This window comes from Eptatretus burgeri, chromosome 5 (assembly GCF_056783735.1).
Source record: "Eptatretus burgeri isolate ZD-2024b chromosome 5, Ebu_testis_v1, whole genome shotgun sequence".
Lineage (NCBI taxonomy): Eukaryota > Metazoa > Chordata > Myxini > Myxiniformes > Myxinidae > Eptatretus > Eptatretus burgeri.
Window position 1 is genome coordinate 48,753,917 of NC_140965.1, and position 17,916 is coordinate 48,771,832.

A 17,916-nucleotide genomic window follows, 5' to 3' on the forward strand; every position below is an offset into this window, starting at 1 on the left:
GTGGTGTAATTTGACATTGGTAGCTTCTTCCGTTCTCGAGTTATCGTGCCTACAAACAAACACACACACAAACACACAAACAGATGACGGAAGTCATCAATATACTTACGAAATCTTTAGATTTCGTAAATAACAAACAGATAGAACAAGAAAAAGAGTAATCAGAGATTGCAGACCCTCACCAGGACTTGTTTTGTGCAATTTTGTGTGGCATTTGTGTCCTCGTGTGTTACGTAATTAATAAGAGACATAACTTTAACTGCCACTTTATAACTGCTGGCAGTGATGACTGTGAACCAAGACACATCAGACACCTAACCTTGACCCATGCCGGTTTTTTATTTATTATTCAATTGAATTCAGAATTGAATTTATTTTAATCCCAATCAATTGGAAGACCAAATCAGTACAGTCCTGCATTAGATTCATCAGAAGGAACCCAAAGAAGCAAAAAGCAAAGATGAAGTCATTTGGAGGAACCTGGATAGGATTCGCATTTCAGCTGATACTCCTCTACCCTGAAAACCATCGAGGCACAGCCAAGTGAACCTTATTCAACAAAAAAAAAGAACCCAGATCAAAAAATTAAATAATTCTGGCTGCCAGACCATGCATCTGATAAAGTTGAAATTTAAAACATGTATTCCCCATCACGACGCGATCAGAATTGTGAAGTTTCATGTCAATTAAGCAATTCCAGAGAAAACGTTATTTAATATTTTCTTAAATCCAATATGGCTGCCAAACCATGTGACCTATCAATTATTGTTTAATAAACTTGTACACACATGCCTTGGGGAACATTTATGTAAAGTTTCTCCTCGATCTGTACAGCGATTCTGGCAAAGAAGATTTTTATAGGTAGAAGGGTAAATCCAATATGGCTGCCAAACCATGTGACTTGTGATGTGACATGTGTGAACGTTTTGCTCCTCATGGATAAGCAGTCATACTTGTAAAGTTTCACCTCAATCTCTTCAGCCATTTCAGAGAAGATTTTTGAAGGTTAAAAAAAGAAGCCTGCTGACTCACATGACCAATGATGCCATCAAAAATATTTTGTTGGCCATTTTATCCCTAGATGTCCCTCGATTTTTCACACTGATTGGATGTAGCATTTTACAAATGCAATTATGACCTCATAATTAAGACACCTATGATGTCATAAAAACACACTAATTCCCCTTGAGGAGTACTTGCAATGTGCAAGTTTCAATTTTTTCTTTGGTGCAGTTTCAGAGATAGAGGTGCAAATTTTTTGGGGTTTTTCCAACATGGCTGCCACACCACATGACTGATGGCATCATAATTATCATTGAAACATTCTACATGAGTCGTCCTTTGGTGAAAATTTTGTCTCAATCAAACAAGCGGTTGCGGAGAAACGCACTAAAGTTCTCTCTAGACAGATAGACAGACAGACAAACAAACAGACCCAAATGCAATACCCTCTTTTTCGGCGAGGGTAATAAACGCACAAGACAAACCAATATACTTGAAAAATCTTTGATTTTTCACAAGTAACAAACAGACAAACAGATAGACAGACAGATGGGTGAAAACATAACCTCCATCCACATTCAGTGGCGGAGGTAATTAGCATGGACGGACATACGGTAAGTAGAATGGAGGAAAGTATGTATGGACGGATAACTCAAAAACATAATGCCTCTGGAGACTTCGTCAGCAGAGGTATATAAAAATGACCAATGATTATTTGGTCTTTTTTTTTCAGCTACAAGTCATAATGCTTTTTGGTGTTTTCCCCTATCCCCCCAGTTTAAAAACGTAACTCAGGAACAGTACGAACTGATAATGAGGAACCTTGAAAACCACTTTGAGGTGTTCCTGGAGGAGAGCCGAGATGCTCAAAATTTCAGCGGCACGGACCGCATGCAGCTGGAGCAGGATGTAGACTCCAGCAAGCGGCACTTCGATGAGCTTGTGATCATGCTAGAGACAAGTCAGCAACCGAATACATGACACGGAATTACAAGTTCTATTTTTTCAAAAACGGTTCTTGAAGGCATCACAAAGACAAATAATTAATTTTTCATTGTTATCTTCCTTGTGTGCCACAGAGGAGAGAGACGAGTCGTTGTGCAACAGATACTCCTCTCAACTGCAGAAGCTGCGCCAGATCCTTGACAGCTCAGAAGAGCATATCATCAATGGTATCCGATCCCCTCTGGAGCAGCAAGATGTTGTGCACGAGAGCTCCCTCCGCATCACGGACCATGAGGTTTGTCAATTTGTTGAACTGAACGTTTAAAGTAAAGCAAGATGGTGAAGTTATAAGAGCTCCAATTGCAAAAAGGACACACACATCCTGGTTTTCCTTTCCCACAGAAATTGCATCAGGAAGTAGAGGATGTCCGTGAGGATGTGGAACGAGTCTCACAGGAACTGCGACCATTGCTTGCCCAAGCAGACCAGAGTAATATGGTCATGTCACTCAGTTCTGAACTGAACCAGCTGAATCAGCGAGCAGACAGCATCTACTCTTTGTCTTGCATTTACCTTCAAAGGTATGCACTATTCTAAGATAAATTCTAATTGTCCTCATCCTTATAGATCCTATCAATATGTATTGATATGCTTTACTTATTCAGTTGAGATAGGTCGTGTGTTTATGTTGGTCTTTACATATAACTCTCATGTAATCGTAATATTTTGCCAGATACCTATTAGAGGGAAAAAGTTAAATTATTTGAGGTGTCAAGTTACGTCAGGTATGGGAGCATGCGCCGGAGCAGCGCGTCGCTGTGTCCACTTTCCACCGGTACTCCAGGAGCCTCCATCTGGCCATCCCCCAGGCAGGTGCTTGGACCATCCCCATCTCCTCGAGATGCCGATCAACTTGCTGCAACCACGAGACACATGGTTGGCCCACTTGGCCTCCTCCCTCTGCATTGAGGTGTCAGGCCTTGATTTAAATCCCTATCTGACAATAAATGGTAACATTGGGGTTTCTCAGTTGTGGAAATTGCATCATAAAGTGTGCAGTCCCTTGGATTAAGTTGGGTGTCTTTTTTGCCTGCATTAATTGGTGGACGTTAAAGATCCCACTGTGTTTTTGTGAAGTGTAGATGGGTTATCACTGGCACCCTGAACAAATTACAAATTCCTACTTAAATCGGCTTCAGTTGGATGTCATTCCTGACCAGCTGGTTTCTGAAAGACTTGGGCAAAATTTCCCCTGTGGCTGATCCCATAAATAAGATGGGCTTGATTGGAGCCATTAAAGAATAAGTCATAGTAGTAGTAGTAGCAGCAGTAGTAGTAGTAGTAGTAGCAGCAGCAGCAGTAGCAGTAGTAGTAGTAGTTATCGTCATCTTCACGAGATCCTACTACAATGTTTTATGTACAGGTTGAAGGCGATTGACATACTCGTGTGCAGCACACACGATGCTGAGAATACTGTTCGTGCATTTGAATCCCGTCTCTGTGAAGAGGACTCCATACCATTAGATGTGCAAAGTATGGAAGATCTCAAGAACCAACTCAAGGTTGTTTTTTTAAATATACTTTCCTTATGAATATATGTGATGTAAAACATTATGGTTTGGCATCGATTGCCAGGATGAAAATTGAATATTTTTGTGCACAGCTCTGGCGTACAGAGGCCGTTCAAAAGAAACAGATCTTCACATCACTGGATAACTACTTGCAAAGCGCTCACTCCATCAATGACCAGATACTGAAAGCCCATGGGGAGAGGGACATGGATTTGGACAAGTACCGGATCAAGGTGGAGCATCTCCTTGAGCGGTGGCAGAACATTTTGATGCAGATTGAGTCCAGGTCAGATTTTCCATTAAAGCTTTCATGTACTCTTGTGTTTTTTTAATCATCAGATGCATTTATTTATTTTAACTCCTGCATGCATTAATGATAAGTACATTAAAACCTCAAACAGCCTATTTCAGTCCACTGTAGGATGAAAGCCTCCCTCATGTTGAGGGATTCTTGGCATACTTGCTTCATACATTGTGGTGTTCTTTTAACATCCATTCACAGAAATCAAGTGGAGAAAGAATCAAGTCTTTCTCTGCTTGATCAGCAGGCCACAGTATTATTCTTCTTAAGTTGCATCTGGCCAAACTCAGATGACATTGGTCCTCAGAGTCCTGTCATCTCGATCAAGCATTCATTACTGTGTGCAGTTCCTCTGTCTCCATGCCCGTATATTTTTTCAACATGTTGATGGAGTTGCGAGCTGGTCTGCCCCGCTTTGACCTTCCGTGTTTAGGTGTCTAGAATATAAGATTGAAAACAGGTTCGTTTTTGCGTCGGTAGCAGTGCCAAGCAATCCTGAGACGTCTTCTACTTTTAATCGACCTTGGAATTTTAAGCCTTGGAAGAGAACCATAGAAGCTCTTTATTTGTCCAATTTTCAGAACAATGGACATAGTATAAAGGACATCAAACATAATATGGTCTCATGACTGAACCTCGTGTGATCACATTGGGCGAGTCAATTGAAGAAGAGGAAGGGTTCAAATGAGGGAAACCAAAATTTGTATTTTAGGCAGCTTATCACCTCAGTCATATTCTTGTGAAAGTTAGATCAGCATTGTAGATCGATGGTCTGAAGATTTATACTTCCTATTTTGATTGAGTCATATCAAAGGCTTTAAATACAGTATGAGCTGCTTCCATACTTGATGCTCACATTTAAAGGATGTGGCTGCTGGTTGCATCGTTGCTGGAAGTGCAGTTGTGCCACTGATACAGGGCCCCCTGTAGGTTAGAGCATGTTTTTGTAATCTGTTCATGGTGCTGGCGATAGCAATTGTCTATTCTTTGTGAAGGACACAGTGGGATATTTAACATCCATGAACTAATGCTGGCAGAATGGATGCCCAGTTTCATGTCCATCCAAGAGATGGCACACACATTGATGCTTCACCCTGCCTTTGAAACACCAAGATGACAGTTTATAGCTGGATCGCAATTCCAACCCAGGCTAGATAGCTCAAAGGGGAGTGTGCTTACTTCTAGGCTGTCCTGTCAGCCCGTGTGAAGATAAAATCTGAGCCTTTTATTTCCCCAAATTATAAACCAATTACTCAGGCAATGGGTCCTAGGGCATCCGGTCTGCTGAATGCATTAGAAGTTGCAATTTCCTCAACATACCAGCACCAAATGCTTGGTCGTTCATCAATTACTTTAAGAGTACATACAAATGAGACAACGGGCTTCTGTTTTGTCCAAAAAAAAAAACTTCATGCTCCACAATGTATCATGACATTGTACTGAGCTGGATGTGAAGTTCATACACTGGTGTTTTTTCTCTGCCTGCGTTCATCCCAATGTCTTCTTTAGTCCTACTCCTCATCCTTCGTCCAAATGACTTTTTGCTCAAATTGCAAGATGAAAAAAAGTGTTCTTTATGAAAGCAAAAATATGATCTCTGAAAAAGTGTCCCAAAACAATGAATGAAAATGTGTGTTCAACTCATCATTAATTAAGCCTCCCCCTTGTGCATAGGGCAGGGGTCGGCAACCCAAATGGGCTATTTTTTTCAAATTTGGTGAAAAACACTATCTTAAGAGCCGCAATGCATTTAACGCATACAGTATTTCAAAGAAAGAGTTCAGAGAACAAGCTACCCGATGTAGTGTTCAGGTATATACAGTAATGTACTTCAATTTTAATAAAATAATGATTTTAAATACAGAAGTTTAGTGCTATTAAAGTAGTCTAAATGCAGTCCCGAATACCACCTTTACACACCACCCCATTGAACCTTTATGTAAATTGAAGTGCAGCAAAACTGGAGGTTCTTGGAAGTACTGATTATTTGTATTCTACAGTGTTCAGGTGTATAATTAAATTTAAATAAAATAAAGATTGTAGAAGTCGTATAAATAAATTTAATTCTGGAATTTACCGCCATTTTCCGCAGTGTCTGTTACATCACCCTATCTAAAGGCCCCGTCACACCTTGATGACTTAGCCAGCGTATGCCGACGTATGAAAAATTTGTCTAAAATGCTGGCACACGTCGAATACGTATGGGTAAGTTTTGTATACGTTAAGAGCACGCTGTCATACATCGTAGTATGCTGGCATACGTCGTAGTACGCCGAGCTGAGACAAATTTTCCATGCTTGAAATTTTTCGACGTATGCCAGCGTATGACTCGCACGTTCCGCATACGTGGGCCATAAGTTGTAGGCACGTACGCGATCGTTGACACATGTCAACACACGTTACTTGTAAGTTACTCATAAGTCGAAACACGTCGAGGTAATGGTTAGCGTCAGTGTTCCAGGCTCCCTGGTTTTTTTTTTTCTTCAGTATGACGGTGATGCTGACACTTCGATTTCTGGTGTGGTTATAATATAATATAATTAATAGGCTGCCGCTCAACGATTTAAATCATAACCGCACTAGAAGTTGAAGTGTCAACACCACAGTCACACCGAAGAAAAAAAACAAAAAAAAAAAACATGGAGTCTGGAACACTGACGCTAACTATTACCTTGAGTGTTTCGACTTATGAGTAACTTACAAGTAACTTTTGTCGACGTGTGACAACGTTGGCATATCGTGCGTACAACTTATTCCCATCGCATGCGGAACGTGTTTCATACGGCAAGTACGTTGTAAAATGTTTTACACGTTTATAATTACAAGACGTACTCCACTTAATACGACGTATGATAGCATACTTTAGCGTTCTATTCACGCATACCAAACTTACCCATACCATATTCGACGTGCGCCAGCGTTTTAGAGACGCATTTTTCAGAGGTTGGCATACGCTGGCAAGATTGCCAAGGTGTGACTGCGATGTTGACACTTCCATTTCTCTGGCGGTTATGATTTGAATCGTTGTGCGGCAACCTTTTAATAGGCTACGTCACGTCATCGTCGGCTATACGTGCAGCGCGCTATGCATAAGTTAGACTATCGTTGGGAATAGGTTGGGAAGGCCGACAACAGGCTAAGCATTAGTTGGTATAAGTTATCTACAAGACAACGAAACGTTCTGTGTCCGTTACTAATATGTTATGCATACGACGAACCCATTATGAATACGTCCGAATCTTAAAAAAAAAAAAAACATCAAAATTTCAACGTAAGCCAGCGTTTTTACACTTTGATACGTTGCCATTGCTGGCTAAAACGTCAATGTGTGAATGGGCCTTAAGAGGGATTACTTGTTCTTTCCTTTTGTACGAATGTTGTGCTACTCTTTTACCAATCATGTTCTGAAGAATTTTAGCACAGACTTCTGATGCCTGATCAACACTGACGGACACATCCGCAGTTACACCAGTAACCAAGCTGTACAATACTTGATTATCTGTGAAGGGACAAGAAGCCAAGCAGTTTGTTGGTATCAGCCACATCCTTTGCCATTCTGGAATGTGATGTGCCTTTGTGTTGCTTGATGGTTTCATAGCTGACTGCAGACATTTCTTGCTTTGCTAAGTTCACCTCCGATGTGACGCTGCTTGAGAGTAGCCATACCAGACATTGTCTCTCGCCCATAACTCACCCACGAGTCAGTCCACCCATTGTCTTCAGGCTGCGCATCACACCTGTTCAATTACGAGGTCAGCAGACAACCCCTGCCCAGAACCTCTCCAATGTCGTGATCACATGGAATCCTTCCAAGAAATGTTGATAGACTTCTGGATGCTGCTCCTCCAGACAATCCATCTTCTGCAGGTACAGATGGAGTGATTTCGTGTAGTGGTTATGTCCAGAACCTGCTAGGAAGGGCAACATTCTTTGCATCACAGTCAAACGCATCATCCAATTGCTTGTGCATTCAGCCTGGATGAATGCTTGAAAGATAGAAACCATTTCTAGGTTTTGGAGCCAGATTATTAACCTCCGCCATCGAAGATCAGAGGTTACTGTTTTCACCCCTTTCTGTTTGTTTGTTTGTGAACAGTATTACGGAAAAACACCTCGACGGATTTCGACGAAACTTGGTGGGGGGATTAGGTATGGTCCAAGGATCATGCCATTAGATTTTGGACTCCGTCCAAAAATCCAATATGGCCGCTATGGCGACTATTTTGAAAAAATATTTGAATTTTTTTTTTTGCATTTCTGCATGTTTTAAGTGATTTCCAACCCCTCCCCTCCCCCCCCAAAAAAAATTGTTAGAGAAAAAAAAATTTTTGCAACTTTTTTTCAACAAAATTTCGATTTTTTTTTTTTTGCATTTCTACATGTTATAAGTGATTTCCAACAAAAAAAAACATGCCAAAATTATAATTGCGGCTGATTTTGGAACTTCAGGTGGATATACCCACATAAAATCAATTTCTGTCTCAAGGAATCTAGTTATGACGAATGAATTGAGTATGTAAAAGTTAAAAGGGAAAGTTGCAAACTATAACCCTGTGAGCACTGTTGATATCAAATTGAATGAATAGGATATCAGGTTCACTTGAGTGACCTAGCAGTATTAGCGGCGGAGGTTTTGCACTCTACCACGTGCTCCCCCTCTAGTTGATGTATGCAATTGTTTCAAATCTATATAAGCCAAATCCAGCTGATTCTCTATCTGTTCCAATGTAGATTATTTCTTTACATCTTCTCCAGTGACTGCTCCACTCATCAGATCATCATGTAGTTTCTGGGTATCATTGAGGATATCTGGTAGAGGTTGATCTCCTTCAGATGAATTGTCATTTGATTCATCAGCTGCAGTGAATGATTCATCATTTGGTGAATCTATATCCTCCATGGCACCTGATGTATTTGGTAACTCAGTTCCAAATACCTTCGATGTGAGGTACATGTGGATTGTAGCACTGACAAGAAGATGCCCACGAACAACCCTGGCAATTGCCTTACCACTGAGTATGTGAGTCACAGCATTACTGTCATAGACCGTTTCCAGTAACTCGTGAAGTCCTGAACCTGACATTATGTGACCAATAGTTACAAGATAACTCATCTGGGTATTAAACGGCAGTGGGACGGCAGCAGTGCACCTGTTGTCAAGTGGCATGTGCTTCCAATCGTGCATGTGACTACTCGCAGAAGTATCGGCTACAATTATCTATGGCACAATATCCCACATAAGCTGCTCTTCAACAATTTACATGATTTTCATGTGTCAAAACAACAAGATCAATTATCACGGCAAAAATGAATAAAAAAGGGAAATTTCAGGTTTGTGGGGGCCATTTAGGATTTATGCAGATTAGACAATGGTCCCATACTTTGATTTGAGTATACATTTGAGATGTTATTTCAGAAATATTTCTGAGTTGATTAACATTGGAATCATTATAGTCGGGTCAAAATACCACCTGACCCACAACAAATTGCAACAAAAGGTTTTTCAGTGGTTTTCATTCCTACTGGATATACTGATCAACAGAAAAAAAGTCTAACAAAATCTGACATCTGGAAATGGGTTAAAACGTCATTTTCAAGATGGCCGCCACCGGGCTTTGAAATAACTAAAACAGCTATAACTTCTTCAATAATTGTGATAAAAACATAATTGTTGGTTCTGGTCCATGGTTTTAATGGATCAGCAATCCACTGGTGTCAATAAAATTTAGATCTGATCAGTATTTAACATGAAATCCAAGATGGTGGCAAAATTCAAGAGGGCAAAAATCAATAAATATTCCACCTGAACCAAAATCACTGAACACCTGGTGCCACTGAAACATTTATTTGTGAACATTACATAATGGCAGTTTAGGTTACAATTTCAGTCCTCATCACTGTCCTCTAGTTCCTCAGAGGCTTGATTTAGTGGATTGTCACAAAACGTCACTTGGCATGATCCACATGCAGACGTACACGGAAGCCCATTCTTTCTGCAGCTGCAACGGGGTGTGTCACAAGCTGTGGTGCAGTTGCAGTGTATCATCTTCAGAAGAGTGTCTGGTGCAGCATTCATGGTAGTCATGATAGGTACAAATCGATTGTCTTCAAGTCCCCAGCCCCAGTCCAGAGGATTGAGGTCACCCTCCACCCCCATCCAAACCATGACCTGGTAGTACACTCGGAGACAATGAAACTTGGTGGCAGATTCCGTTGGGGGAAGACGTTCAGGTGCAACGAAAGACTTAGCAGCAGCGACCTTCTTTGTGAATATCTTGTAACGCATGGCTGCCAGAGAACTTGTGCTCTCCCCACCAAATATAACGGCCATCGCTTGGCTGCTAAGTTTTTTTTTATTTCAGCGTGGCTGACGCCTCTCGAAGTGAATGTATCTGCACACAACTGGAGGCCTTGATCATCTTCCACGAGTTTCTGAAAGACTGATTTTTTTCGCAATGCCATACACACGAGATGTTGAGTCATCCTGTGAAGGCGTGCAGGAATAATAGTTGAGTGCACAACTTATTCCTAAGAAGATGCTTCATCCGGTTGATGTCATATACTTTCAGATTGCTTCTTGACTGGTTGTCTGATCTGAAATATAGTGGTTTTCCATGTGGTATACAGTAATGGAGCAAAAGCATCAACAAATCGTGTCCTCTCCGATTAGTGTGGTGGAATGCAGAATTGTGCTGTTTACGGCTGTCTTGGCAATGTCCACATCAGCATCCCCTTCTGTCTGAATAACTGTGCAGCCCACTTTCTTCAGCTGATCACCTATTAAGGTGATCAGCTGTTGCTTGTTACTGCCGACAGATAGGAATTCATCTCTCTTTCCATCAAATTCAGTTTCTCCGGTGAAGTTCACAGTCGGATAGCTGTTGGCTTGTCCCCGTCTCTGCTGAGTGGTATCCTTTATCGAAGGGCCTGCACCATAGCCATCAAAGACAACAGTTGCTGTCCCATAGTGTTTTGTTGTGAAGTCCGCATATGCTCTGGCTATTTTGCCATATGCATCTCCCTTCTTCCACTTGAGCTTGTGCAGCAAGGATCCACCATCCATAACATACCTTTCAGTCTTAAGGTGTGGTGTCAGGTACTCCTTCACATGCCAGTGCCTTGGTACAGTGGTCATTGACAGTTTGAGCGAGTTGAGGTTTGTCGGCCTTCCTCAAGATATTGTTGTCCTCAGAGGGATGGAGGGTATGGACTGAGCTCAAAACTCATCACGTCCTCAAGTGACAAATCACCTATCTGGGATACCACCAGGAATAGCTGGAATAGCACACTGGAGTCGATGGTTCTGTGAGGAGCAACCTGGAGAGCATTAGAATTTCCCAGGGTCTTTGCTTTCTCTGTCCTCTTGATGGAGAAGGAAAACACAGGTTGTCCAATCATTCTCTCGATGATTTTGTTCCCAACAGCTTCATATTCATGCACGTTGATGTCTTCGCTTGCCACGATACCATTTATGATATTTCTCAATATAGGATCAGAGGAGAAAGGTGAAAATGCATTCAGCATTGTGCTTAACTTCGAGAGGTTGAATGCATGTCTTTCAATTCTGGCACCAGTTGCTTCTTTATGCTGTTGGCTTGTTGCGTATGTGAGATCATTGAAGTCCTGCATGGCGACGTTGACCTCAGATGTTATGAGGGCTGACATTGTCCACAATGCTCGGTGTTCCTCTGTCATCTTACTGTGATGAGTCAAGTCACCGGTGCTCTTTAGTGATCTCATGAGTGTTTTTATTCGATGACGAGATCACAGCTGAGGCCTGCCCAAAACTGGTTTGTTCGCCGGATCACATGGAAGCCATTTTGAAACTTCTCATACATATCTGGGTGTTTGCTCTCCAGTTCACTCATTTCTTGTACATAGAGATAAGCAGACTTCTGGTAGTTGTAGTGTCCAGCTGCTGCAAATATTGGCAAGGCATCAGCAACAGCTTGCAAGTGATCCTTCCAAGACCCAGTGCGATCATTGCCCAAGCAGTATGGAGCATTTTCTGATAACCCAGCCACAGCTTACTCATTTTGGATTGTGCAGCAACTTCAGATTTCTTTTTTTCAAGTTCATCAGTGATCTTCACAATTGCAACTGATTCTTCAAGACTTTCAAGAGAGATGTCACCCATTAGCAAGGACGAATACATATTCTCAATCTCTTCTACTTGGAGCATGAGCTCAGGATTTTCCTCCACTACAGATGCCACAATAATTCGATGTAGACACTTGCTCACCAGTAGATGACCTCAGAATGCCCTCTGAACAGATTTCCCAGACATCATATGAACTACAGCATTTTCACCGTACACCAGTTCCAGGATGTTTTTGAGTCCTGTTCCGCCATCAACGTGCCTATTGCTCCAAGCAAATTCATGAACGTGTGAAATGTACCCAGCCTAAGCACGATCCCCTTCAAATGGCTATTATCTGGTGCAGCACTGATTATCACGGCAGCTTTCCAGTACAGCGGTTGATCAAACGTGATCACAGGAGGGACATGGTGTCTGATGGCTATGTTGGATAGGAAGATCAAAGTGGACGGAATGCAAACCTTGTCGCCTGGATACATATCAATCATTGGCAAATACAGAATGGAGGTCAGGTCAGGTATGGGAGCATGTGCCAGAACAGCGCGTCGCTGCATCCACTTTCCGCCGGTACTCCACGGGCCTCCGTCTGGCCATCCCCATCTCCTTAAGATAATGGTCAACCTGCTGCAACCATGAGGCACGTGGTCGGCCCACTGGCCTCCTCCACTCATGAGACTCCCTCGCTGAGAGAATCTGGTGAGCAGGATCAGTGTCAGGAAAACGAGCCACATGTCCATACAGCCGCAACTGACGCTCACGGACCATGCAGGTAACAAATCTCATCCGAGTCTCTCTCAGCAACCGCTCGTTGGACACAAAATCCGACCAGCGATAGCCAAGGATTCTGCGAAGAGACCTGGTACCGAAGGAATTAAGTCTCCGTCTCAGATCCTTGGTCAGAGTCCAAGTCTCGCATCCATAGAGGAAGACTGGAAGTACCAAGGACCTGAAGACTCAGACTTTCGTCCTCTCGCACAGGTACCGGCAGCGCCACACCCCATGATCCTAGTGAATCCATGACTCCCCAGGCCCGACCCAGACGTCTACTGACCTCTGACTCACAGCCAGCAGAGACATGAATATCACTGCCAAGGTAAGTGAATCTCTCCGCGAGCTCAACATCCTCACCACAAACAGACACAGACAGGACAGCAGCATCCAAGATGTCACCGAAAGCCTGGATCTTAGTTTTGACCCAAGAAACCCGTAATCCCAGCGGCTCCGACTCCTCATTCAGCACCTTGAGGGCCCCCAAAAGGATATCAAAAGTCCGCAAAGATGACTGTATCATCTGCAAAATAAAGGTCCGAGATCTTGACATTCCCAAACGATGCACCGTAGCTTGATCTCTCCGACATTCTCCCTAAAATCCAGTCCATACAAGTGCTGAAAAGTGTGGGGGCCAGTACACATCCCTGACGAACTCCAGTAACAACTGGAAATAAGTCAGAGATGGTACCACCACACTTCACAGCACTCTCAGTACCAGAGTAGAGTTCAGACATCAGATCGATCAGTTTTGGTGGCATCCCACGAAGACCAACAACCCTCCAGAGGACATCCCGATTCACTGAATCGAACGCTTTACAGAGATCAACATAGGCTGCAAGCAGCCCCTGCCAAAACTCTCGTCTGCGTTCGGTGAGGACATGAAGAGCAAGGATACGGTCAATCGTTGACCTCTTTCATGTAAAGCCAGACTGCTCTGGACGCTGGTGCTCAAGCAGATGGTGGCGAACCCTATCAAGAATTATCCGAGCAAAGACCTTGCCCGGCACTGAGAGCAGCGTCACCCCTCAGTAGTTGTTGCAGTCTTGGCGATCACCCTTCCCTTTCCAGAGAGGAACAACAAGGGCTCTCTTCCAATCAGTTGGGATGATGCCTATGTTCCAGGCAGAGCACAGAACTGCATGCAACGACACGAGTGAAGCATTTCCACCAGCCTTGAGAAGTTCAGCATGGATGCCACAGATCCCTGGAGCTTTGCCCCGTTTCAACTGGTTCACCGCAGCCCGTGTTTCCACAAGCGAAGGTGGATCACAGTTGATTCGAGGGTCAGCAACAGTGATTGTAACACCCTTGACGTCCAACGCGACAGCTGGGGGATCAGCCTAGTACAACCGCTCAAAGTAACCGGCCGAGCGGGCCTTCACTTCAGACTCCTCTGTCAAGAGCCTACCACTCTCTGCTCTAACTGCAGTGCTCCGAGGGATGGGCTTGGATGAACGCAATGCGCGAATTCCCCTGTAAGCGGGACGAGAATCACCTGTCCACAGGTGATGCTCTACCCCCTCACATATTCCTCGCACATTGGCCTCCTTGTCCACCCTCAGTGCACGTACAGTTTTACGCCTCAGCTCCCTGAACAGCTCAGCTCTGCCATTCAGCCTGGCCCTGCGACTCTGGTCAATGGTATCCAGTGTCCCTTGAGAGACAAAATTCTTCTTTGCCCTGCGGTGAGTTCCAAGACATCCACCGGCAACATCAAAGACGGTGGTCTTGAAGGCACTCCACAACTCTTCAGGACCCCCCAAAGCACCCAGACCCCCCCAAGTGTCCACTCAGCCTGTTCGGAAACTCCTCAGCTACTCTCTCATCCCTGAGCTTGCCAACATCCAGCCGAGGCTGGTATGGTAACATTCTCCAGGATTTAAGGTGCAGCTTTAGAGTTGCTACAACAAGCCTGTGGTCAGTAGTGAGGAACTGAGCACTCCGGTAGACCCTGCAGTTCTGGATCATCCTCCAACGACCGTCAATGAGGACATGGTCAATCTCCTTTGCCACACCGCCAACGTTGGAATACCAAGTCCAGCGATGAGCTTGTGGGTGCTGAAACCATGAACCAGCCACCCTAAGTCCATGACTTCTTGCAAAGTCAAGGAACTTAGTGCTATTCCAGTTCATAGTTCCTGACCCATGGGGACCAACACATACCTCATAACCATCCCTATCGGTTCCAGTCGATGCATTGAAATCCCCCAAGACTAGAAGTGTATCTCGTCTGGGGCACTGATCAACCACAGACTCGAGCGTGGCGTAGAATGCATCCTTCACGGTGAGATCACTCGCCTCAGTGGGAGCATAAACAGAGACCAGGGAAATGACACCTATGGAGTGACGAATCCTTAATCTCATAATACACTCGTTGACCGGTGTTACCTCAATTATCATTGGGGTCAGCTTATTGGACACATCTACAGCAACTCCTTGGGTATGGTAACCATCAGAGCGACCAGACCAATAGTAGGTGTAACCACCCACCATTATCTCGCCGCAATCCAGTCTCCGAACCTCAGAGAGTGCTGCAATCCCGATGTCCAAACGCTTGAGCTCAGATGATAACAGAGACAGGTGATCATCCTCTCTTAGGGATAGGACATTCCAGGCACCCACCCGAAGGGACCGCCTCAGGTTAACCCTAGGAAACCGCCGTCTGGTGGACGACACCTCAGCACCACTCCGACACACTCTCTCGCAATCTGACCCAGGGATGTTACCCCGTGGTTTCCCTCCTATCATCAAAGATTGGAGGTCCCGAAGGCTTTGCCCCAATCCCGTCATCCGGTGAGCTGCCCTGTGAAGGGAAGCTGCGCAGGAGGTACTCCCACGGAGTGGGTTTTCAGATTTTTCTTGCGTTTTTGTGTTTTGCGGAATGAAGGGTTTTACGGTGGCCGGAGTGCAAATCCTGCCACCAACCTCCTAATAAAAAAGTAACCCAACTGCAGGAGGACGTCCGCAGACACAGTTGGGTACTAGATATGGATGGCCGTTAGCTCACAAGGAGCTCCTCCGCTCTTTGACAGGTTTTGTTTTTAATCCTGCTGGGTGTCCATATCCAAACACCCTCCTCACCAGAAAACCTGGTGGGGGAGACGGTTTAGTCACCGACAACCCGACCATGGAACAGGTTAGTACAGGTTTACATGGTACCTGTAGCAGGTCACAGATCTAACCTGACATCTATGGAGTGATGACAGAATGGAGGATGCGCCAGGATGTGTCTGTCCTCGGTGAAGGATGTGCATCATCCCCTGCCAGCCTGGTACAGCCTGCTTGAAATGGAAGGATAGCTCCCAGAAGATCTCAACTCTCATGTCACAGACTCGGAGATCTGGGAGGTCTCGGAACTTGATGTTGCGAAGAACATTGGTTGCAAAGCCATATTCTTTGATATCAATTTTTGACATCTGTACAATGTTCAATTCTGAAATCTTTTGCCTTGTCACAAGATGACTTGATTTTCTACCAGGAGTCAATGCAGCTATCATGCCCATTCCATGAAAGGTACCTTTGCCATTAAGGGTGATTATGTTGTGATCTACATTGTCACCGGCAAACAACACTGATAGGTCAAATACGCCTGTTTCTTCAATTAGCAAATCGGGTGTGACACAGCTTGCCGCATTCTTTTCAAACCGCATTACTTCATCATATGACGAGCCGTACCCCATATTACATAGGGTTTCCACAAGGAATTTTGACCGATATATGTGATGGACCTGCACAGCGAGACCAATCTGGAGTGGTGCAATGACAGCCCGAGGTCTCACTGCTTGTACAATGGCTTGTCCAATACTAGCCACTTTACGTTGCGTGTTTTTTCCAACGAACAGACTATTGAACATATTTTGAAGTGTATCTGGAAGGAATGCCAGTGCAGAGTCAAGTTCAAGTTCTTCTGATTTTGGGTAGTGATCAGTAACAGATGGTACACCATTCTTGATATCACTCTTGATCAGCCTTGCTGCCGTCTCAATTATGGCCTTCTTTTGTGCCTATTCATCTCCTTCTCGCTGTGCTTCTTTGTAGAATGACCGGAGTATGTGTGATGTTTTCTCCCTGAATGTAACTATGTCATTTACGCCCTCTCCTTCAGAAATATAAATGGAGTCCCCATATCTTTCCTTCATTTTCTTCTTCAGATAGTAGTTGGTGTATGGAAGAGAATTTTCATCCATAAGAAACTCTTCCATTTTGCCACGAAGGTACAAAGCAGTCATCTGTTCCTCATCATTCATCTCAAGATATGAACACATTCTGGAGAATGCCTGCTCTTGATCACTATCTATCCGACGTCCAGATTTCCTACTTGTTGAATCTGGTCCACTCCGGAAGTGCACTGGTACATCACGCCCAGTGTGGAAATGGACACTGCACTGATGATGATATATGCAGTCAGCTGCATGAAGATCTCCACCATAGTACTCAATCCGCCCTTTCACTGTCAATGACCAATCATCAGACTGATTCACACAGCACTCTAGAATGGTTTTGGCAAAGTCGTCAGTCTTGACATGACTAGTCAAAACTTCCAAGGTCCACTGTGGTCCCACAGAACAAGCAGTCAGATTTGCTGTTGAAAGGCCCGGTCAACACACGTGAACTTTGCTTCCTGGACGGTTTGGATGGTTCTTGTTTCTTCTTTTGAGTCAGGATGTCATGTTGATTTATATACCGTTTACGACAGTCCATGTGTACCTTGCATCCAGCTGCCACATAAACATCGTCACCTCTCTGAACACTGGCTGCATTGATGCCATCAGCGCCCTTCTGACGAATTTGCACAACGTCACTTCCATCCTCAAGCCTCTCCTTGTAAATTGAACACCGATCTTCGTGCATCTCAGGAGCACACATTCTTCAAACCTGAAACACAGAAAACAAAACATTCAGGGAAAGAGCATTTGAAGAAAGGGATAGGCTACTCAATCAGAGCCAGGGACATTCCCCTGACATGTAATACATCACATATAATTACTGGTAAGAGAAGACTGAAAACCCTTTTGTTCCAATTTGATAAATGTTGGGTGATTGCCTAACAGAGGTTCGATTCTATAGAGACAATTTAATGATTTTACGCCCTTCATTTTTTGCCGCCATCTTGGATTTCAGGTTAAATACTGATCAGATCTAAATTTTATTGACACCAGTGGATTGCTGATCCATTAAAACCATGGACCAGAACCAACAATTATGTTTTTATCACAATTATTGAAGAA

The 17,916-nt window shown here is 43.8% G+C and overlaps 1 protein-coding gene across 8 annotated transcripts in view; it reads left to right on the plus strand.

Moving 5' to 3' along the window:
* PLEC (plectin) overlaps positions 1–17,916 on the plus strand; it is a 202,636-nt gene that overhangs the window by 170,368 nt on the left and 14,352 nt on the right. For all 8 annotated transcript variants that reach the window (XM_085881786.1, XM_085881784.1, XM_085881787.1 and 5 more), the window contains 5 exons: positions 1,780–1,963; positions 2,082–2,242; positions 2,350–2,528; positions 3,371–3,509; positions 3,611–3,804. In XM_085881786.1, the coding sequence (XP_085737912.1) occupies positions 1,780–1,963; positions 2,082–2,242; positions 2,350–2,528; positions 3,371–3,509; positions 3,611–3,804 (857 nt within the window). The remainder of the gene's footprint in view (positions 1–1,779; positions 1,964–2,081; positions 2,243–2,349; positions 2,529–3,370; positions 3,510–3,610; positions 3,805–17,916) is intronic.